Source organism: Hyperolius riggenbachi, chromosome 6, assembly GCF_040937935.1.
Source record: "Hyperolius riggenbachi isolate aHypRig1 chromosome 6, aHypRig1.pri, whole genome shotgun sequence".
Lineage (NCBI taxonomy): Eukaryota > Metazoa > Chordata > Amphibia > Anura > Hyperoliidae > Hyperolius > Hyperolius riggenbachi.
In genome coordinates this window covers 295,367,612-295,390,665 of record NC_090651.1, presented here as the reverse complement: position 1 = coordinate 295,390,665, position 23,054 = coordinate 295,367,612, and the positions used below count along the sequence as shown (strand labels likewise).

General features: G+C 46.4%; 1 protein-coding gene across 1 annotated transcript in view; it reads right to left on the bottom strand.

Moving 5' to 3' along the window:
* The window catches only part of LOC137522801 (sulfotransferase 2B1-like), a 61,075-nt gene that overhangs the window by 37,732 nt on the left and 289 nt on the right, over positions 1-23,054 (bottom strand). The window contains exon 2 of the mRNA XM_068242893.1: positions 6,212-6,354. Within this exon, the coding sequence (XP_068098994.1) occupies positions 6,212-6,347 (136 nt within the window). The 5' untranslated portion in view covers positions 6,348-6,354. The remainder of the gene's footprint in view (positions 1-6,211; positions 6,355-23,054) is intronic.

Here is a 23,054-nt window from a genome sequence, read left to right as displayed (position 1 = left end):
CTGAAATTTGGCACACACATAGTACATTACCTCGAATAAAGTATAGGATACTTTTTATTCCCATAACCAAAAAGGGGGCGGAGACAAATACAAATTTCACTGGAAAATGTAAACTGCAGACATTCTTACACTGTTACACTGGAGGTGTGTTTAGCTTCTAGGGGCACAATGGTTAATTTGCATATATTCAGCAGTGATGCCCTGGGAGACATTTCAAGCTCACTCTAACCTGAATTATCGCAAATTCTTTCTGTTTTAAGAAAGCAAACTTTTGTTTTTCTTAACATCTTAGTAAGGACCATTGTAGTCCCTTACACAATACAATGGGTTCTGGGTCACCATGAGCTTGCTGGTTAGTCTGTACCTCTCGGTGTTACAAGCCCTACTGCATAGAGCCAAATTAATCCATGCCATGCACTGATGAGGATCAAACAATCCAACACAGTCTGTATGCATGTTGGATTATTATGGCTCTGTACAAATTAACAAAATGACACATCATTGTATTCCAGCAGTTCTGGAATTGGGTTTAGCTTTTAAGGGTAACAATGGTTAATTTGCATATATTCAACAGAGATGCACTGGGTGACATTTTAAGCTCACTCCAACCTGAATTATCGCAAATTCTTTCTGTTTTAAGAAAGCAAACTTTTGTTTTTCTTACACTGTCAATGGTAGGGTTCTTAAACTTTGCACAGTTGGTCACTGGGTGACTGGGATTAATATTCAGAAAAGTGGGTGGAGCCTAAAAAAGCTAATCAAAATTCACCTATTGATTTTCAAAGGAGTGGAGCCACAGCCAATTAGATTTATTTCATTTCAATGCCAATTATTGATGCCAAAGCTCACAAATTAGGTCATCCTTGAGTAATTGTGTGTTAGGATTAGAAAAAGTGGGCAGAGCTAACACTAGCCAATTACATACCCGGGCAACGCCGGGCGACCAGCTAGTATATATATATATATATATATATATATATATATATATATATATATATATATATATATATACTGTGGAGGAAATAATTATTTGACCCCTCACTGATTTTGTAAGTTTGTCCAATGACAAAGAAATGAAAAGTCTCAGAACAGTATCATTTCAATGGTAGGTTTATTTTAACAGTGGCAGAAAATCGAAAAAATAACCTTAAATAAAAGATAGCAACTGATTTGCATTTCATTGAGTGAAATAAGTTTTTGAACCCCTACCAACCATTAAGAGTTCTGGCTCCCACAGAGTGGTTGGACACTTCTACTCAATTAGTCACCCTCATTAAGGACACCTGTCTTAACTAGTCACCTGTATAAAAGACACCTGTCCACAGAATCAATCAATCAAGCAGACTCCAAACTCTCCAACATGGGAAAGACCAAAGAGCTGTCCAAGGATGTCAGAGACAAAATTGTAGACCTGCACAAGGCTGGAATGGGCTACAAAACCATTAGCAAGAAGCTGGGAGAGAAGGTGACAACTGTTGGTGCGATTGTTCGAAAATGGAAGGAGCACAAAATGACCATCAATCGACCTCGCTCTGGGGCTCCACGCAAGATCTCACCTCGTGGGGTGTCAATGGTTCTGAGAAAGGTGAAAAAGAACTACACGGGAGGAGTTAGTGAATGACCTCAAATTAGCAGGGACCACAGTCACCAAGAAAACCATTGGAAACACATTACACCGCAATGGATTAAAATCCTGCAGGGCTCGCAAGGTCCCCCTGCTCAAGAAGGCACATGTGCAGGCCCGTCTGAAGTTTGCCAATGAACACCTGAATGATTCTGTGAGTGACTGGGAGAAGGTGCTGTGGTCTGATGAGACCAAAATAGAGCTCTTTGGCTTTAACTCAACTCGCTGTGTTTGGAGGAAGAAAAATGCTGCCTATAACCCCCAAAACACCGTCCCCACCGTCAAGCATGGGGGTGGAAACATTTTGCTTTGGGGGTGTTTTTCTGCTAAGGGCACAGGACAACTTAATCGCGTTAACGGGAAAATGGACGGAGCCATGTATCGTGAAATCCTGAACGACAACCTCCTTCCCTCTGCCAGGAAACTGAAAATGGGTCGTGGATGGGTGTTCCAGCACAACAATGACCCAAAACATACAGCAAAGGCAACAAAGGAGTGGCTCAAGAAGAAGCACATTAAGGTCATGGAGTGGCCTAGTCAGTCTCTGGACCTTAATCCAATAGAAAACATATGGAGGGAGCTCAAGCTCAGAGTTGCACAGAGACAGCCTCGAAACCTTAGGGATTTAGAGATGATCTGCAAAGAGGAGTGGACCAACATTCCTCCTAAAATGTGTGCAAACTTGGTCATCAATTACAAGAAACGTTTGACCTCTGTGCTTGCAAACAAGGGTTTTTCCACTAAGTATTAAGTCTTTTATTGTTAGAGGGTTCAAAAACTTATTTCACTCAATGAAATGCAAATCAGTTGCTATCTTTTATTTAAGGTTATTTTTTCGATTTTCCTTTTGATGTGCTATCTGCCACTGTTAAAATAAACCTACCATTGGAATGATACTGTTCTGAGACTTTTCATTTCTTTGTCATTGGACAAACTTACAAAATCAGTGAGGGGTCAAATAATTATTTTCTCCACTGTATTAGTAATACAGTGATTTTAATTATTTAGGTGGCGCAGCATTTTTTCAATTGATATTTAAGATCAAAATGTGCTGTACCTACTGCATGTGGATGCATGTTGTCATATCCATGCGATGCCATTGAAACACATTATATGAGCAACAAACATGAAATGTGGGACCCCCCACTCTTGACAAAGCGGCGTGACTGCCACGATACCGGTAGAGCAGTCTACCGGGGGCCTCTCCTCCTCATCGGACACCTCGTTGGTATACTCCATCCTGGGTCACGTAAGCCTGCTCTATCTGTCACTATATTGCTGCGTTGGTCTCAGCATCAATCACTCAGGGTTCCCTATCCCCTCATTGGGGACTTATTTATCTTAGCACGCTGGCACTTTATTGCACTTATCACTATTTTTTGCTATGAAATGTTTTTTGCTACATCTTGTTATGGTTTATCACATATGCACTTTATTTGAGACCTGACTTCCTGAACCCGGGTTCTATCCCTGCGGCAGCTCTCACACTGAGCTATCCAGGTGATTTCCTTATTAATATACTATTCATGCCTTATTCAGGTTATTATATTTGATTATGAACTGTTATATATTACGTGAGGTGTCCTTTGTATTTTTAGATGTTTTTATTGATGGTGTTCTTTGAAGTTATAATAATAAACTGTATTTGAACTGAGATTTATAGGAGTGGTGCTGCTTTGGTCATAATTCTTTAACAAACATGAAATCGCAATTCCGCATGACGATGTGAATTCTGTTAAATGGGAAAGCTAGGGTCACACTGGACAGCAAATCGTATTGTTTTGTGAAACAGACCACTAAAGTCATGGCGACAGATCCTGTGTTGACTATTGGATCCGGCCCTGGCGTCCAGAACGGGCCTTCTCAGGTTGTCTCCTGTATAAATATTGACACACTAAACTATGGACACAGCAGCCCTAAAGGAGCATCTTTCCATAGCACCCTTTGATGAAGGACCGCTGCCTGAAACGGTGCTGTCAGGGCAATGGACTCTGACCTGACCTGTAGTCACTCTGCTACATTACACTTACTGCATTGGCTGCTCCTCCATCTGCTTTCTTGCTATACTCTGCTTGTGCATTTGTGTACTGCTGTTATTTGCTGCTTTAAGCCTGTCTGTTATAGCATCGTGACTGCTTGTATCCCTGTATTGTTTGCATCTTAGCATAGCCAGATTATCCACAAGGCAATTCTAGGCAGCTGCCTAGGGTCTGGAGAGAGTCTAGGGGCCTGGTGGATGCTAGTCCCCAACAAACCTAACTAAAAAAGCCAGGCGATCATCTGCATTGGGCAAAAAGTGCTATCTTGCCTAGGGTCCAATTTGTTCTGCACCTTAGTGTCACACTCATAGACACTTGTATGCTGGTACTATCTTATGCTCCACCTTCTTTACTTGCATGATGTAATACAAAACAAAAGCTGTGTTTTCTCATTTCGATACACATTTCTTGCAAATTCACTGTTGGTGAGCCGGTCAATTATTTTTTATGCATTAACTATTGGATCCCTTCAGACATGTTCAGACATGCTCATTGTGTCTGTTGCAGTATCAAAACACAAAGACCCATTCTGCAAGACATTACTACACACTGGACGGAAGCCGGACATATCATAGATAGCAATGCAATCTCTGACATGCCAATTGTAACAGACATCAATGGACATATGAGAACAATGTTCTCAAAGAGTCTGAGCTATCCCTGTCAAGTGGCATTTTTACATTATCTTACACACAACCGTCACCCCAGGAGCTTTAAAGTGAACCTCCAGACTAAAAATCTACTCAGCAGCACTGAAAAGGCTTGGTGTTTCCTGAATAGTTTCACAGCATCAGAACGTTGTTTTTCTTACGCAAGTCTCATTTTTAGCCGCACAGAAGAAAACTGCACGGGCATTTTTACCCTGATGCTGTGCAAAGCATGATGGGATTTCTGATGTTGTTGTTCTTGTTCTGCTGTTATGGGGCACATTTTTTATTTATTTTTTAATTTGAGACTTGAAGCCTAGCGCCCACAGCTGGGAGGGGTGATCAGGACACAGGACAGTTGGAACTTTGTCTCATGCTTCCTGTCACCTCCTTTCAATCAAAAAGATGGCTGCCTCCATGAAATCACAAACATTTGCCTGTTCTTTTAAAACAGGGTGGGTAAGAGATTATGTTACCTATCTATTTTAATTAACATAACTAATGTAACTTTATGACAGTATGTTTGTTTAGGCTGAAGTTCCCCTTTAACCACTTCCCTACCACAGTTTTTTTCCCCTTAAAAACACTGCAATTTTCACATCACACTCCTCCCATTCATATGCCAAAAACATTATCACTATTTATCACTATATATACCAAAATGATGTATATATTATTTTTTCTCTTTCACTACAAATTAAGTTTTCTTTGGGTGGTACTTTTTGCTAAGAATTATTTTATTTTTGTATGCATTTTAAGAATATTTTTTTAAAAAGTCATTATTTCTCAGGTTACAGCTATTATAGTTTAAAAATAGAAAGTACTACTATATATAAAACACACACATTTTATTTGCCCATTGTCCCAGTTATAACAACATGTAAATGATGTTCCTAGTACGATGTATGGCGATAATATTTTATTTGGAAATAAAGGTGCATTTTTTCCATTTTTTTATACAGTATAAATAATTACAAGCCCTTATGTGCACAAATTACAGTAATATACCCTCATGACATACATATTAAAAATACCTAGGGTAACTATTTTTTTTTTAAATCAAATTCCACTGGTGACAAAGCAGCAGTAACGTGCAGAGTTGGTCCACTACATCCTCTGCACCTCTTGTACAACTCTGTACCTTATTGCTGCTCTGCCAACAGTGGAATTTGATAAGTATTATGTTTTTACAACCTGCTAATTTTTATAAGGAATTGAATTAAAAGTTTGGAATTTTTAATGCTATAGCGAGTTGCTCCTGGAATTATTTTTCTACTGTGGATACTGTATCATGGATATATGCTAAGCCAGATGTTGCACCGCTTTTCAAGTAGTATGGCAGGATGCTGGTGTGCACTCCTCTGCTTTCTTTGTTGATGCACTATTTTTTTTTTAATTGATGTCATTTCTTTTTAGAAGTTTTGTTTTATTCTGGTAACTATGGGGTAGGGGGTGAAAGGGGTTAATATATATATATATATATATATATATATATATATAAATATATATATATATATATATATATATATATATATATATATATATATATATATATATATATATATATATATATATATATGTATATACACACACTCTTTTTTTTACTTTTTGACTACTACATGTACCCACACTTTTTTTCCCTGTGTACTGTAAACATTACATAGGAGGTGCTGTGTTTGTTTTATACATGCACTTTGTGAATGAATACCAGCATCCTGCTGATGATGGCTTTCATTCACTACTGGCACTTTGATTGGCTTTGAGAACAAATGATCACGAGCGGTGACAAGCCCAATCAGACGCACATATCGACACCCCTGTTCCGCAAGTGACATTTACAGGGGCGTAGATATGCGTAGCAGAAATCCGCAAGTGGTTAATTACATGAGTATCTCTTTTACCTGCTTTAGGATATGTAATATTATAGATATCATCATCTCGGACTTGGAATTCATTCTCTGCGAAAGCGATATCTTCAGCATTGCATGCCATGCAGGGGAAGAGTGTCCCTTTGTAATCAAAGAATTGCCTGCTCATTCTGTACCTAAGGGGAAACCATACACAACATAAAATCTCATCAAACTCATTGCTAATGGTGTGCAAAGTTGTTCATTTCACTGCAATACCATTTTTACCAGAACAAAAAAAGTGCTTTTTGCATTTTCATTTTCTTTCAATGGAAAACTAAAGTCCATACCATGTCCTTTTCCTATTTAAAAGCAGCTCACAACTACCTAAAAATGACAAGTGTCTTCTCTCTAAATAATTGATGGTGCCTTTAAAACCTGAACAGGGCTATTGTACTGAAAATAAGTGGCGCAACAGTTCCTTCATGGTGGACAGTAGTGTTGGGCGAACACCTAGATGTTCGGGTTCGCGAACGTTCGCCGAACATCGCCGCGATGTTCGGGTGTTCGCGCCGAATTCCGAACATAATGGAAGTCAATGGGGACCCGAACTTTCGTGCTTTGTAAAGCTTCCTTACATGCTACATACCCCAAATTAGCAGGGTATGTGCACCTTGGGAGTGGGTACAAGAGGAAAAAAAAATATTTGAAAAAGAGCTTATAGTTTTTGAGAAAATTGATTGTAAAGTTTCAAAGGAAAAACTGTCTTTTAAATGTGGAAAATGTCATGTTTCTTTGCACAGGTAACATGCTTTTTGTCGCCATGCAGTCATAAATGTAATACAGAGAAGAGGTTCCAGGAAAAGGGACCGGTAACGCTAACCCAGCAGCAGCAGCACACGTGATGGAACAGGAGCAGGCGCAGGAGGAGAAGGCCATGCTTTTTGAGACACAACAACCCAGGCCTTGCATGAGGACAAGAAGCGTGCGGATAGCATGCTTTTTACCGCCATGCAGTCATAAATGTAATAAAGATAAGAGGTTCAATAAACAGGGACCGGGCGTCAACGCTAACCCAGCAGCAGCAGACGTGATGGAACAGGAGGAGGCGCAGGAGGAGAAGGCCACGCTTTCAGGTGCAACTCAGGCCTTGCATGAGGACAAAAAAATGTGTGCACAAAGCAATGCAATGAGTAGTTTTCAGGACACAATGGGCTATTCGGAGGAGCTATTCCCACCCCCACAATCTTCTACCTGTGAAAGGTCAATGGAACAGCCACAAATGTTGTGCCCGGATTCACAACCTTTTTCTGTGGAAAATGCACCTCGCACTGAAATGCAAGGCGAGGCCGAGGATGAACATGACGTCAACAACTCAACATGACGCAAAATGGGGGCGGAACAGAAAGCTGCTTTCAATGTTTTGAAGGCCTTAATTGCCTCCGGTGGCCAGTTAGATGCATCATTCATCACACCCAAATCCCAGAGCAATGTGTGCAGGAATTTGAATCTCAGGAGGTGTACCGAGATCATCTGGACAAGTGGACAAGTGACAAAGTGACCAGTGACAAAGTGACAAAATGACAAAGTGACAAAATGACAAAGTGACAAGTGACAAAGTGACAAAATGACAAAGTGACAAGTGACAAAGTGAGAAGTGACAAGTGACAAAGTGACAAGTGACAAAATGACAAAGTGACAAGTGACAAAGTGAGAAGTGACAAGTGACAAAGTGACAAATGACAAAGTGACAAGTGACAAAGTGACCAGTGACAAAGTGACAACTGACAAAGTGACAAAGTGACAAAGTGACCAGTGACAAAGTGACAACTGAGAGGTTGTTCTGGGGAGCTCCACTGCACTCAGTCGCATATGAGGAGAGGTCTCGTCGGGACTGCTGATCCTCCTCAGCTTGCTCAAAGCCTTGAGGGTTCCTGAAGATCCTCTGCTTGGAGTTCGCCGGGGTTCAGCTTGGTGTCGGGGTCGGCGGCGTCCTCCTCACTCTAACGTGGCAGATCTTCTGTTGAAGGAAAAAAAAAAAAACATTGTTAAAAGTCCAGTACCGCTTCTGAAGGACTCACCAAGAGATGCAGGAGCGCTTCAATCTAGCGCACCATCGCTCGCTGGGTGATGTCCCTGCCTACGCGCTGGAATTCTACGCTGCACATGCTAGCACGCTTTTGCGCAGTGCCGAGGCGCATTCCAGCAGCTAGTAGCTACCAAGCTTCTGTGGATCTGATTGGGCCACCATGTTGGATCTCTGCCAAGTCCTCCAAAATTTTGAGCAATCCACGTTGCGTGACTGAGCAGTGACAACTCTACAGTCAGCATTACAATACCACTGCTGTGTTTACTGAAGAAATCAATGTTGAAGATGGAAACCGCTGGCATGATGCAAGTGGGGGATTCTGAAGATGAAAACGATCAGCGTGATGATACCAACATCAGGCAACCTGCCTCAGGAAACGCTGGTCCCAGCTATGACAAAGAACAGGACGAGGAACAGCTGGAGTTGGAGCAGGAATTGGATGCCCCCACTGCCGAGGGACAGAGCGGTGCACGTTGGACTTCCACAATTTAGCGGGAAAGGACAGCAGAAGAGGAAGAAAGTGATGCTGGTGACGAATATGGTGCATCACAACAATCACAACGCTTACAAGAACATGAAGACAGAGGAGTCTGGCAGGACTCTCTGGCACACATGGCTCAATTCATGCTAGACTGCATTGAACGCGGCCCGCGCATTATTCACTATTCATTATTATTCATTATTCTGGAATCTGGACAACACCAATTACTGGGTTTATACCCAGTTTATACAAACACAATGTTAAAAAACTGATTGAAGAAAGTGTCAGACAGGTCAAAAATGGAACAATTCCAGCAGGCCCTTGAGGATGGAGACTTTAGAGAGGAGATTGACATCCTCCTCCTTCTCTAGCCAGTTGTACGCCGACAGACTGACTTCAGCAAACCCAGGAGGACCAGGAGGGCAGCAAAGAACACAAGCTGCTGCTAGTGCCGAAAAGGGAATGGTATTGGCAGTGTCCTTGGAGTGGGAACATTTTCTGACACCCTTGCAGCAGCCCACAGAACAGCAATCGGGCAGTTCCACGTCCTCCAACACCAATCGCCTGGAGAAGATGGTCAAGGTCCAGGACTACATGTCAGATGGCGTAGCTGTGTTGAACAATCCATCTGCAGACAGACGGTGAGTGTGACAGGCAGCACAGAAGGACCATGGCAACTCACTCATAGTACCACAGTTTGATAGTGCTGCCCAAAAAATTATATGGATCCGTGGACCCGGGCACTGCGGGCAGTACTGGGAAGTGGGAACGCAGATTTTAGTACCTAATCACACGATACAACATGTTTTCCGGGGTCGGACTCTGAGGCACATACAGATGGTCCTGATCATCATCCTCATCATACAACTCTTCTCCTGAGTCTGACCCACCCACCACCTCTGCCACCCCAACATCCCCAGACACAGACCCCTCATCGTCCTCAACATTAACTTGGGATGCTGGCCTGAGCCAGACCTCCTCCTCCACATCAGGCCCCATCATCTCCTCAATGGCAGCCCTCATTAATCGTTCTGGCGACGGACCGATGGACACAACATTCTCCTCCGGAGAGGGCTGCTGCTGACCACTGGCTGCTGGGGTGGATGTTATAGCTTGCGTGGGGCGTTGGCTGTTGCTGTTGTTGGGAGTGCTGCTCACAGCGGAGGTCTCTGAGGAACTCATGGTGAGCTCATATAGTGGTTGGCGGTGAGTGGAGTATTACTGATCCCAGCAATATACACACTGACTGGCAGAGTACGCAATGCTATATAGTCTGGCTGAGCGGTGTACACAGAGTGGCAGTACACACAATGCTATATAGTCTGGCTGAGCTGTGTACACAGAGTGGCAGTACACACAATGCTATATAGTCTGGCTGAGCGGTGTACACAGAGTGGCAGTACACACAATGCTATATAGTCTGGCTGAGCCGTGTACACAGAGTGGCAGTACACACAATGCTATATAGTCTGGCTGAGCCGTGTACACAGAGTGTCAGTAAACAATGCTATATATAGCGTGGCTGAGCGAGGTACACAGTGGCAGTACACACAATGCTATATAGTCTGGCTGAGCGGTGTACACAGAGTGTCAGTAAACAATGGTATATAGTCTGGCTGAGCGGTGTACACAGAGTGGCAGTAAACACAATGCTATATATAGCGTGGCTGAGCGAGGTGCACAGTGGCAGTACACACAATGCTATATAGTCAGGCTAAGCCGTGTACACAGAGTGTCAGAAAACACAATGCTATATATAGCGTGGCTGAGCGAGGTGCACAGTGGCAGTACACACAATGCTATATAGTCTGGCTGAGCCGTGTACACAGAGTGGCAGTAAACACAATGCTATATATAGCGTGGCTGAGCGATGTACACAGTGGCAGTACACACAATGCTATATAGTCAGGCTAAGCCGTGTACACAGAGTGTCAGAAAACACAATGCTATATATAGCGTGGCTGAGCGAGGTGCACAGTGGCAGTACACACAATGCTATATAGCCAGGCTAAGCCGTGTACACAGAGTGTCAGAAAACACAATGCTTTATATAGCGTGGCTGAGCGAGGTACACAGTGGCAGTAAACAATGCTATATATAGTGTGGCTGAGCGAGCGGTGTACTACTTTTCCCAGCAGCGACACACAATGACTGGGGGGGACCCTGGCTAGCGTGGCTGGAGAGCGAACTACCCTGCCTGCCTACCCAAAGCTAAACCCACAGACAAATGGCGGAGATATGACGTGGTTCGGGTATTTATTTACCCGAACCACGTGACCGTTCGGCCAATCAGAGCGCGTTCGGGCCCGAACCACGTGACCCGTTCGGCCAATCACAGCGCTAGCCGAACGTTCGGGGAACGTTCGGCCATGCGCTCTTAGTTTGGCCATGTGGCCAAACGGTTTGGCCGAGCACCGTCAGGTGTTCGGCCGAACTCGAACATCACCCGAACAGGGTGATGTTCTGCGGAACCCGAACAGTGGCGAACACTGTTCGCCCAACACTAGTGGACAGCCCTGACAGGACCGGTTCTGAACTTTTTGCCACCTGAAGCGTCCCTCCCCCAACATGTGTGCAAAGCTGGACCAGAAAGGAGAGACACATTCGGGCTGTGCACTGCTGGCACTTGCACTACGCTTACCTCCCTCTGCTTCAGACAGCATCTCCTCCCTGCTGGCCTGCAGCATCCTGGCACCCGGCGCTGCATCACTCATCCACTCTCAGCAGATTAGCGATTGGATCACAAGTACACGTCCTGCTTCCTCTCTGTGACCAGGCAGTGTGTGATAGGTTACATGATTCATGACTGTAGCCATGGATGCTGGAGAGATAGATGGAGATCCCATCGCTGGAACACTGAAAGCAGGTGTATGAAGCAGCGCTGCGCCTCTAGCGAGGGGGTGATGGGGAGTGTGAGTTGAGGGACATTTAGGGAGGGGAGCCACCTCTTGCTGCCCTCTAATTGTTGCTGCCCTGAAGCATGTGATTCACGTTACTGCATGGAAGAACCGCTCCTGAGGTCTGAGCAAGGTTGGTTACCGTATACACTCGCAAATAAGCCAACCCAAGTATAAGCCGAGGTACCTGCTTTTTCTTAAAAAGTTATTGACTCGCATCTAAGCCCCAGTATAGCCCCCTCCACAGTAGCCAGATGTGCCCCCAGTACAAGTCAGCCCCGCTCCACATAGCCAGATGTGCCCCAAGGATGATACAGCTGTGTCTCAAGATGCCACTAGATTATAGAATCATAGAGATGATGCTCATGAGACACAGCGAATGTCACACAGGAAGAATCCTCGATCATTGAACAGCTGACAATGCTGCTTGCACGCTTCTCTCCACAAGCCAGGGAACACAGGTAGTCTTGAGCAACGCATGTTGTGGGGGGATGGAGAGCACAGACACAGCAGGGAGCCAGATGGCAAGAGCAGGATCACTAGTGCAAGATCCTTACGTTCCGCTGCCGGTAAAAAAACCTGCTCCACCATCTGCTTTTCTCCACTGACTCACATATAAGCCACGGGGTAACTTTTCAGCACATTTTTTTGTGGTGAAAAATTAGGCTTATAAGCGAGTATATAAGTTAACCAGACATCACAGATGTGTAATTTTAGCTTTGACAGCTCAGCATAAAGCTAGGTTCATGCTATGAACATGTCAATGAATTCTGTCATCTCTAAGATACGTACAGACATGTCCATTTGGCAGACATGTCCATTTGACTTTTACAATGAAAGTCTAAACAAACCAACTACATCTTTTCTCAATAGTGCATTATATGGAAATCTGGCATGAATCAATCCTACCTAGTAATTAAATATGATTGATGTTGATGATAGAATAAGGACATAAAAATAAAACATACTCACCAAATCAGGTCCTCCATCTTAAAAACATACATCGTATCCACTGTGACCATACACACAGACAATCCGTCACAGTTTAGACCATGGGCCTGATTCACAAAGCGGTGATAACTCAGTTATCACGCCTAAAAGACTTTAGGCGTGATAACCTTTGCACTGCTGAGTTAGCACCGTTTTGTGCTCTTTATCGCGCGCAACTCCACGCGCAGCGCCCATAGGGTTTAATGGGCGCATCGCATGCACTGCACCGTGCGCCGCGCGATTGCGCGCGGGAATTTCGCGCGAGTTTCATTTTATCACGCCTAAACTGAGTTTAGGCGTGATAAAGGGCTTTTTCACAGGCGTGCAAACACTTTGCACCGCTTTGTGAATCAGGCCCCTAGCCTTAAACCTATTTGAATGTAGCAGAACTCATGGAGAAGTACTCATGGACAGTTTGACCAGGTGATCAATTTGCAAAACTCAAATTTTCTTGTTGCATTCACATCACTTCTTTTTTCTTTGTTGGCTTAGCCAGAAATGATCAGAGCAAATTTTAGAACCCTACAAATCTCTCAACTAATGAAACTGATCATGTGCTTCGCCTTCTCTATAAGTTCTACTACTCTCAAGCAATTCCGTTCCACTCAGTGTAAATGCTAGGAAAAAATGTCTGGCCCTTCTTCATGACTAAGGGCCCTTTTACAATTAATGCATTGGTATGTGTTAGTGTGCTTTAGTACGCGTTAGTGTCCGTTAGTATCTGTTTTTTCCACAGCCGTGTATTGTGAAAATGCATTCAGTTACAATGCGTATAGTGGGGACTGTGCCATAGGAAAATATGGACATAACTTTTAAAATATGTTTTGTTGTAGTTACTGAGAGCAACTAATTAAGTGTAAAATTACCGTAAGGCTGCGTTCACACTACAGTTTTCAGTGCTGTGTGTGTGTACAGTGACAGCGCATACTAAGTCATCAACCATAGAACAGATCACTGAACAGAACATCAATTTTTTTCCTTTTTCTCCCCCCCCCCCCCCTCCTTTTTTCACAATGATCTTTACTCTTATAACAATCCCCGCACAGCCCCTCATACCCCCTCTCCCAATATACCTCTAACCACAGCATTGTTTACCCATTATTCACGTTAACATAACTATACACCAAAAATCATCAGCACACTTATACATTAGTCTAAGGACACGCTATCTGTCTCTGTCTTTACAGTGTACTCCTATCTGTTTATTGCCTGAGGAAGCGGGAACATACCCGTGAAACGCATTGCACTGTTTGTTTTGGAGTATATTAATAAACCTGTTGTCATAAAACTGACGGTATCTTGTCTGCTTCGGGGAGGCGAGTCCACCACCACCTCCTGAGGGATTTTAAGCCTTTTAGAACCTTTTATCCTGCTGGCGCCTCTTTCCACTCTTATATTAACAATATCCACCCCTGGTGGAGGGGTTGATCCCCATTTTTCCTTATCTACAGAGAGCGACTTTTAATCCAGCGGTGTGCTGCTCGTTTAAGCAGCGACACCATGACCTCTGCGGGTTCTCGAACCTGCTTGGAGAGGAGGTCTGGGATTGGGTGGATTGAATGTAGGAGGCGGGGGGAGGAGTGTCAGGAGGGGTAGACAGGGGAGGAGACGAGGTAACGTCAGTTACCTCAGTTCTGCAGCGAGAGTGAACGTTCGTTCACTCTTGCTGATTTAGGCCCCCAGGGAAAATGGAGGAGAGGGAATTGGCGGACATGATCCGCCGCATCAGGGAGGAGGCGTCCGCGCGGGGAGAGGGGTGGCTGCAAGGCCTTCTTGCGGCGGGAGCTTCTCAGCCACCGGCATCAGGGAGCCCACCCACGCAGCCGCCCAGCGGGCGGAACGAGACACCGCAGATGGCGGAGGCGGCTGGCGGGAGTACACGCAGCGACGTTTCCGGCTGCAGCAAGGGGAAGCAGGCCATCCAGGCAGAAGAGGGCAACGGAGCGGCTGTCCCCTTCCCCATCTTCGGCTCGCGCCCGCTCTGAACGTGCGGCTGAGGGCCTGCCCAAGACCTCAAAGAAGGGGAGGAAGAAGGCCCCGGCCGGCACACGAGGCGGCAGAACCGTGAGTACTGGGGGGGGGGAGCCGGGGGAGGCGCAGGAAGGACAGGCAAGAGTCCAAGGTCGGGCGGCAGGGGAGGGAATGCAGCTCCAGCAGCAGGGAGGGGGGCCCAGACAGCACAGCAGGCAGAGGCAGCAGGGAGGGGGGCCCAGCCAGCACAGCAGGCAGCAGCAGAGGCAGCGGCGATGGGGGCCCAGCCAGCACAGCAGGCAGCAGCAGAGGCCAGGGGGAGTGGAAGCCAGGATCACAGGGCTCAGCCAGCAGCACAGGGGGCAGGTGCAGGGCCTAGCTGGCATGTATTTTCCCACAGGGCAGCCGAGCGGCCAAACTAGCCCCCCGTTGGGGGCAGGCACATGGCCAGCGGCCCCCTTCTTCACCGGGTGGGGCGGACCTGGGGTAACCCCTGGAGCCCCTGCAGAGGCTAGCCAGCAGATGCAGGGCCCCAGTACTGGATGGCAAGGTGCCCCATTCGGGGTACCGGGGTGGGGTAGCCCGGTTTTTTGGCCGCAAACGGGGGCTATGGGGCCAGGGGGGTGGCAGCCCAACTTGTACCCAGGGGGAATTTTTTGGCCAGGTACTGGTCCTGCTTTCTCTCCACAGACCGTGGCCGGATCTGGCCATGAGAGAGACGGGACCTCTTCAGCTCCGCCAGCTGGGCCACCCCAAGACGACACGCCCAGAGGATCATCGGGAGGGACATTAGGAGCCAGAGACACGGATGGCAGGAGTGATACACCTGCGCATCTTCAGGGTGAGTCGGAATTCACTACACAGCATGCCGTTAGGGGGATGGGTCAAACAGGGGAAGCGAGGGGAGGGGATACTAGTAGCCCGATGAGAGTGTTTGTGGATGGGATAAGATCCCTTCTGGGCCATCTGGAAAACGATGGGGGACAGATGACTCTTGATGCGTCACAGGTTTGGGCCCTACGGGCGGCGGGGGATAGCACGGTGGCAGCAGAAAAGGGGGTTGCAACGGGAGTTGAGACACAGGCGGCACTGGATGGTGAGTTGGGGGGATCAGCTATGGAGGTTGTGGTGGCAGAAAAGGGAAAAGACAAGAGGACGCCAATTTCAGACTTTGCCAAAGGTCATGCTTACACCTGTTTCGAGGGTCCATTGGGTGGTCACCTAAAAGCTGAAGTGAGGGAGAAGATATGGAAAAGGGAATATGTTGACATTTTTACATTACTGCCCCTTGAGCGATATAGAGCGTTGGGTAAAAGGGAAGGAACACCGGAAGGAGGAGGATGAGGACTGGCGGCGTCACAGGCTAATTCCCAGAACGTTTGGAAAATGGCTTCAGGCGTTTACGATCATGGGGAGTGTGATAGGGGAAAAAAACACCGGAAAAATGTACGCCCTTATTTTGCTACTTGGATGCGATATGGGAAGCCCACAGAATGTACGGGGGTCTGGCCTGGTTACGATATGATGAACAGTTCAGACAGCGGATGTCAGTACAGCCGGATCTGGACTGGCATCATAATGATATTGGGATTTGGTTGAAGGTGATGAATGCGAAGGGGGGATTGTATGGTAACACCAGCAGCGCGTCGTCGTTTCAGAATAGTGCCCCCTCTGCAGGTGCAGGGGCCCCCAGCGCAAGCAAAAAGGGAGTGTGCTGGGACTTTAATGAGTCCCAATGTAAGTGGGGCACAACATGCAAATTTAGGCACGAGTGCTCTTTTTGTACCGGCACGCATTCGGCCGCCAGATGTTTTAAAAAGAGCAAGGGGGGGGGGGGGGAGTTTCAAAAGATTCGGGGAAGGCGCTGGAAAAAAGGGATGACGCCGGTGAGTCTCGTGGCGATGGAACCCTGGCTAGAACGCTATGAGGATCGCAAAGCTGCCGAGTTGTTGAGGGAAGGTTTTCGGGTTGGGTTTTCTATCCCTTCTACAGCCCAAGTTAAGCCCATAAAGAGGAGAAACTTGAAGTCAGCTAGGTTACACCCGCAGGTGATTCGGGAGAAATTAGGGAAGGAAGTGCAGTTGGGAAGGATGGCGGGTCCTTTTGAGACCCCGCCGTTAGCAGATCTGATCGTGTCCCCACTGGGGGTAGTTCCAAAAAAAGAGGTGGGAAGTTCAGGCTCATCCATCATTTAACATTTCCGAAGGGGAATTCGGTGAACGATGGGATAGCCAAGGAATTATCATCAGTCAGCTATGCGCTGTTTGACAAAGCCCTGGGCATGGTGCGGGAGGCTGGGGAAGGAGCACTCATGGCAAAGACAGACATCGAATCCGCGTTTAGGCTGCTTCCGGTTCATCCGGAGAGCATGAAGTTACTGGGCTGTTATTTCGACGGGGCGTTTTACGTCGATAGGTCTTTGCCTATGGGTTGCTCCATTTCCTGTGCTTATTTCGAAACGTTCAGCTCTTTCTTAGAGTGGGTAATTAAAGAGTGCACGGGGTTCTCTGCCATTACTCATTACTTGGACGACTTTTTCTGGGTCAGACCTGCAGGTTCCCGGGTATGTGAAATTATTCTAAGGCAGGTGGGGAGCATTTTTCAGGAATTTGGGGTTCCCATCGCAGAGGAAAAAACAGAGGGCCCCTGTGCGGTGCTAAAATACTTAGGGATAGAGACTGACTCAGTGAAAAGAGTGTGAAAACTGCCGGATGACAAATTACAGGATTTAATTTTGTGCGTGTCGCGGGCTAAAGGGGCCGGGAAGATAAAGTTACGGGACATACAATTGTTATTGGGAAAGCTTAATTTTGCATGTAGGGTGATTCCCATGGGCCGCATTTTTTCACGGAGGCTATCTCTGGCAACCAGCGGAGTGGTGGAGCCTCACCACTTCATCAGGCTTCATAGGGAGCATAAGGAGGATTTACAAGTCTGGTCGGAATTCCTCGTGCAGTTTAATGGTTTGTCATACTGGCTGGAGCAAACAGCCAGCAACGAGCAGCTGGAATTCTTTACTGATGCAGCTGGCTCAGGTGGGTTCGGGGCTTACTTTGATGGGAGGTGGTGTGCGGAGGCATGGCCAGAGGAGTGGTTGGGTGATGATATATTAAAAAACATGACGTTTTTGGAGATGTTCCCGGTGGTGGTGGTGGTCGAATTGTGGGGGGTGCCATTGCGGAATCGGTCTGTTCTGTTTAGGTCAGACAACATGGCTGTGGTTTGTGCAATTAATTCAATGTCGTCGGCTTCACAGCCGGTCATTAGATTACTGCGTCGCTTAGTGCTAGCATGCTTAAAGTTGAACGTGTTTTTTAGGGCACAACATATCCCGGGCGTTTGTAACGAGATTGCGGACGCTTTATCTCGTTCACAGTGGTCGCGGTTCCGGGAGTTGGCGCCGGGCACCAGGGCAGTTGGAGAGAAGTGCCCGGTCAGTTTGTGGTCCCTAAAATAGGGCGCCTATAGGAATGGATAAAGCGGTCAGTGGCCCCTGCTACATGGAATGCGTATGGTAAGGTGTGGATGCGATGGTTTGAGTGGAGGGATGAGTTGCAATTTCAGGACACCGAGGAGGGCAGGCGGGATCTCTTTTTATGGATGGTTGGGCAATGGTTGGAGCAGGAGGTTTCACCCTCTGTGATTGATAAAAATTTGGCAGTATTAACCTTTTTAGCCAAATTGTTAGGATGGGATGACTTCACAAAAAATTTTTTGGTACGTCAAGCGTTGAAGGGGTGGCGGAAGGGGATGCGGTCCCTGGACAAGCGTTCGCCAATCACGAGGGAGATACTGTTGGGTTTGTTTCAGCAGCTGAATGTGGTTTGCATATCCGAGTTTGAGGTGTGTCTGTTTAAGCTTGCCTTTACACTGGCCTTCTATGCAGCATTAAGGGTGAGTGAGCTCGTGAGCGCAAACCGCCAGAGCTCTGGGGGTCTGAAAGTGGACGAAGTATGTTTGAAGGAGTGTGTTTTGGTGGTCTTGATTCGTTCATCAAAAACGGATCAGGCAGGTAAAGGGGTGTGGCTAGACCTACACCCTTTGCAAGGTTGTGTAACATGTATCGGTATGGAGGAACTACATGAGGCTGCGGCCCCAGTGCGGGGCGCAGTTGCTTTTGCATGAGGATGGCTCATCATTGTCAGCATTCCAGTTTCGGGCAGTGTTAAAGCGATGCCTGGGAGGTATGGGTTTGGGTAAAGAGGATTATGGGGCGCACTCTTTTCGGATAGGAGCAGCTACGGAGGCGGCAAAATTGGGAATGTCAGGGGAAATGATACAACGGATTGGGAGGTGGAAATCTAACCGCTAAAGGCTATATGTGCGCCCACACATGGTACAAAAACCGACAGGCACGTCACGGTAGGACAAGGTAGTTGGGGGTCGGGAGTCTGGCTATGGGGGGGGGGGGGGGGGGGTTTACGCAGATAACGGGTGTTTAAAAAAAAATAAATTTGTTTGTTGCATAAGTTGATGGTAACTGGTTTATTTTGGTCTTTTCAGTTCGACAGGCCTGCACCTGCTGGCTCCTGGGACACTCCTACGTTTATTGGGCCGAGCAGAGGGCATCAGTACGACGCAGCGGTTCTCAACTGGGATTCGCAAGTGATAATGTAATTTTGAGATGGGAAGGGGTGAGAGGTCTTCAATGGTCAGAAATGCTGAGTTTGTTTTACCGAAAATTGCAGAGGGAGGGGGCTCCGAATGTGGTAGTGTTGCACGCGGGCGGCAATGACCTCGGGCTTGTCCCGTTGAGATTGTTGATCAAAGACATGTTGTCTGACATCAACACCATGAAGGAGGCGGTGCTGGGCCTTCGAGTGATTTGGTCGGAAATTTTGCCAAGATTCAAGTGGCGCTATGCTCGTGACCCCGCGGCAATTGACAGGGTGCGAATAAAAGTGAATCGGGCAGTGAGTAAATTCGTGGGGCGGGGCGGCGGAATGGTAGCTCGTCACGTTGCGTTGGAAAAGAACGGAATGTATTTTCGTCGGTATGGCGTGCATCTAAATTCCGTCGGTACAGACATGTTCATGCTGCTCTTGGAAGAAAAAATAGAGTTGGCAGCGGAATTGTGGCGGACAGGTCCAAAGTAAGGGGTCACTTTGGGCCTGTGATGGCGGTCCCTTTGCTAGGGGGAGTGGAGTTTGGGGATAGAGGGGATACGATGGTTTGTGGACAAGACATGGTTGCCTGGTTACTTGTCTTGGTTGGGTATGTAAGCTCAGAGAACCCCCGAGCCCAGGGTTCGCGGCTGGGAGTTGTTGGCTACATACGAAAGGTGTGATGGTGAGCCCCTCTTCCCTTTAATGGCAAAGGGATGAAGATTTGCACTTGGATTGTTATTGATTATGTTCTTTGCACTGAATTTTGCCTTGTGTTATGTTAAGATGTTAATTGTATATGGTGTTATTGGATATGTATTTCTTGCATTTTAATAAATGTTATTGCAGCTGTGGCCGGATTACAATAAAATGTATCGTTCCAAAGTCAATAGGACTAGCGTCGTTATTAGTGAAGATAGATAAGTTTGGAACGATATTGATGGGGGCTACAGCTGGGTGTTTGGGCCTGGGAAAGGGGGGGTATGTGAGTTTAGGATAGTGAGGTTGAACGCTGCAAGGTCATGAGTGCGGACAGGTCTAATCTCCTCACCTGCCTGTACAGTGGTTGCCTAGGGGGTAACCCACGTTTGTGAGTATGTACATTATATACTTTTCATTTCCAACCCCTTGTTTTGCATAATACACTATATTGGGCTCTCGGTATTTCTTTTGTCTTTATCAAAACATCCATTCAGACATGTCTGTTGCATTGTGCAGCTTTGGAGTGCATTCCGTCACTCCAAGGAATGTTAAAGACACTGGACAGAACGGACATGTTGGCACAGGTCTGAATAGCTCCAAGTTGCCAAGTACGACTTGCTTGTGGTACACACAGTATTGGTCATAGTGCAAATAATAGACAGTGAATACAGATACTGAAAACACATATATAGAAATTAGTAGAAATTAGGACATAGGGAGGGTAATGTAGGATTCCATGGGGCTGTAAGAGACTTTCTAGAGGCTTACTGAGGTATCTATTTTTTTAAATGCCTCAGGGCCCATATGCAATTCACTTTTTCTCTTGAATTTTCTCCTAGGAGATAATTTTTTTACTTCTTTTTAAAATAACTTTTCTGCACTTTACAATAAAAAAAAAGTTCCAAAAAAGGGGAAAAGTACTATCAAAATCATTTTGAGTATTTTCTCGCTTGCTTGTGATTTAAAAGGCATTTTATTAACAAATCATAAAAGTATCACCTAGGAGAAAACTCAGGAGAAAAGTGAATTGCATATGGGCCCTGGTGTACATTAAGTCTTGACATTAGACAGTCTCTCATTTAGCTGTAGGAACTGCCATTTTCCTCCCTCCCTTTCCCTCTGCCCTTATTTATACAGGGGAAAGTGTGAATGTAATCAAGTGTGATTTATCTTAAAGAGAACCCGAGGTGTGTTTAAAGAATGTTATCTGCATACAGAGGCTGGATCTGCCTATACAGCCCAGCCTCTGTTGCTATCCCAAACCCCACTAAGGTCCCCCTGCACTCTGCAATCCCTCATAAACCACAGCCATGCTGTGAGACTGTGTTTACATCTGTAGTGTCAGTCTCAGCTGCTCCCCCGCCTCCTGCATAGCTCCGGTCCCTGCCCCCGTCCCTTCCCTCCAATCAGCAGGGAGGGAAGGGATGCAGGCGGGGACTGGAGTTCTGCAGGAGGCGGGGAGAGCAGCAGACTGACACTATAGAGATAAACACAGCCAGCTCTGACAAGCTGTTTGTCAGCAGCGTGGCTGTGATTTATGAGGGATTGCAGAGTGCAGGGGGACCTTAGGGGGGTTTGGGATAGCAACAGAGGCTGAGCTGTATAGGCAGATCCAGCCTCTGTATGCAGATTATATTCTTCAAACACACCTCGGGTTCTCTTTAACAGTTTGAAGTACAGTGTCCTATCCCTCACCCCACACTGCTGATGAGAGCTTTGGTTTGCTCATTGCTACTGCTAATTGCAGCAGTCCTTATCTGCCTGCTTTTTCTGTGGATGGCAGGCCACGGAAGTAGGACAATAAAAGCCTCTAACAAACATTTAAATGTAAAAAGAAGAGGTAGAATGGATTTTTTTCAGTAATGAACCACATTGTTAGCATGCATTTTTAATGTGTTATTGAGATGCCCTGGGGGCTAAAAATGCTGCCCAGTTCACTTTCAGAGGTATGAAGATTAAGTGTTTCAAGGTCATATTGTCAACTTTTGCCTACATGAGCTGCATGCTTGTCACAGGTGTGTGACTGAAACTGCTGATGCCAGGCAATTCATATTTTTACATCCAGGTCAGTGATGGTAGCTTTTAAAGTTTATCAGTTAAAGTAAACCTGAGACAGGGGAATATAAAAAATGTATACATACCTGGGGCTTCCTCCAGCCCCCTCCAGCCTGATCGCTGCTATGCCATCTTCCTCTGCTGCCTGCAGCCTCTGCAAATTGCCCTGCAAAGTCCTCCAGTCTGGGGCATATACTGCGTAGACACAGACGGGCTGTGTGCGCTCCCCCGTTGCGCTCCCGTGGCCAGGAGCGTTCTGTGCCTGCAGCGTGGGAGCGATCAGGCCGGAAGGGGCTGGAGGAAGCCCCAGGTATCTGTACATTTTTTATAAACCACGTCTCAGGTACACGTTTCACTTAAAAAAATAAACACTGATTACTTCTAGCAGTAAGTAATTGTCAATGTAGTCAGTTGGGACTGGTACCTGAATTCTTGGTCAGCAATAAGGACTTAGTGCTATAGCACACTAGAGTGTTTGGGATCGCCAACAATCGCCGGTGATCTTGAAAAAGCGTTAAGTGAACGAAAGGAAATTCAGGAAAGCCCACATAAGCGATTGTGATTAGGCACACTGCAATCACTGGTCCTGTAGCATTTTTCGTGCAATTGCACTCCAATGCAATAAATAGAAACACTGTAAAATCACTTTTCAATCTCTGTATAAAAGCGATTTTGGAGGGATTTGCAGTCGCTCTACAAATTGTTAGCACAAAATAAAATTACTTTAAGCACAGGGAATCGCTGTACAAATGCTAGCCAAGCGCTGCACGCTTGCGATTGTGGCCTTAGGCTTCGTTCACATCATTTCGCGCAGATGGCTGTGCGATCGGAATGCAATGCGTCCGATCACACGCCATCTGCGCTACTATGCGCTGCGCTGCAGATCCCATTCATTACAATGAATGGGATCAGCGCTGCGATTCCCAAAAATGCGTGCAGCACGCTATAACGCAAACGCGCTGCTGCGCAGCGCATATGATGGGAACGGTAGAAGGGCTATTTATGCCCTTCTACCGTTCTTGCGTGTCGCACGCTATACGCGCTGCCAAAATGCGCACGGCAACACGTATAGTCTGAACGAGCCCTAAGAGGAACTGTTTGGATCAGT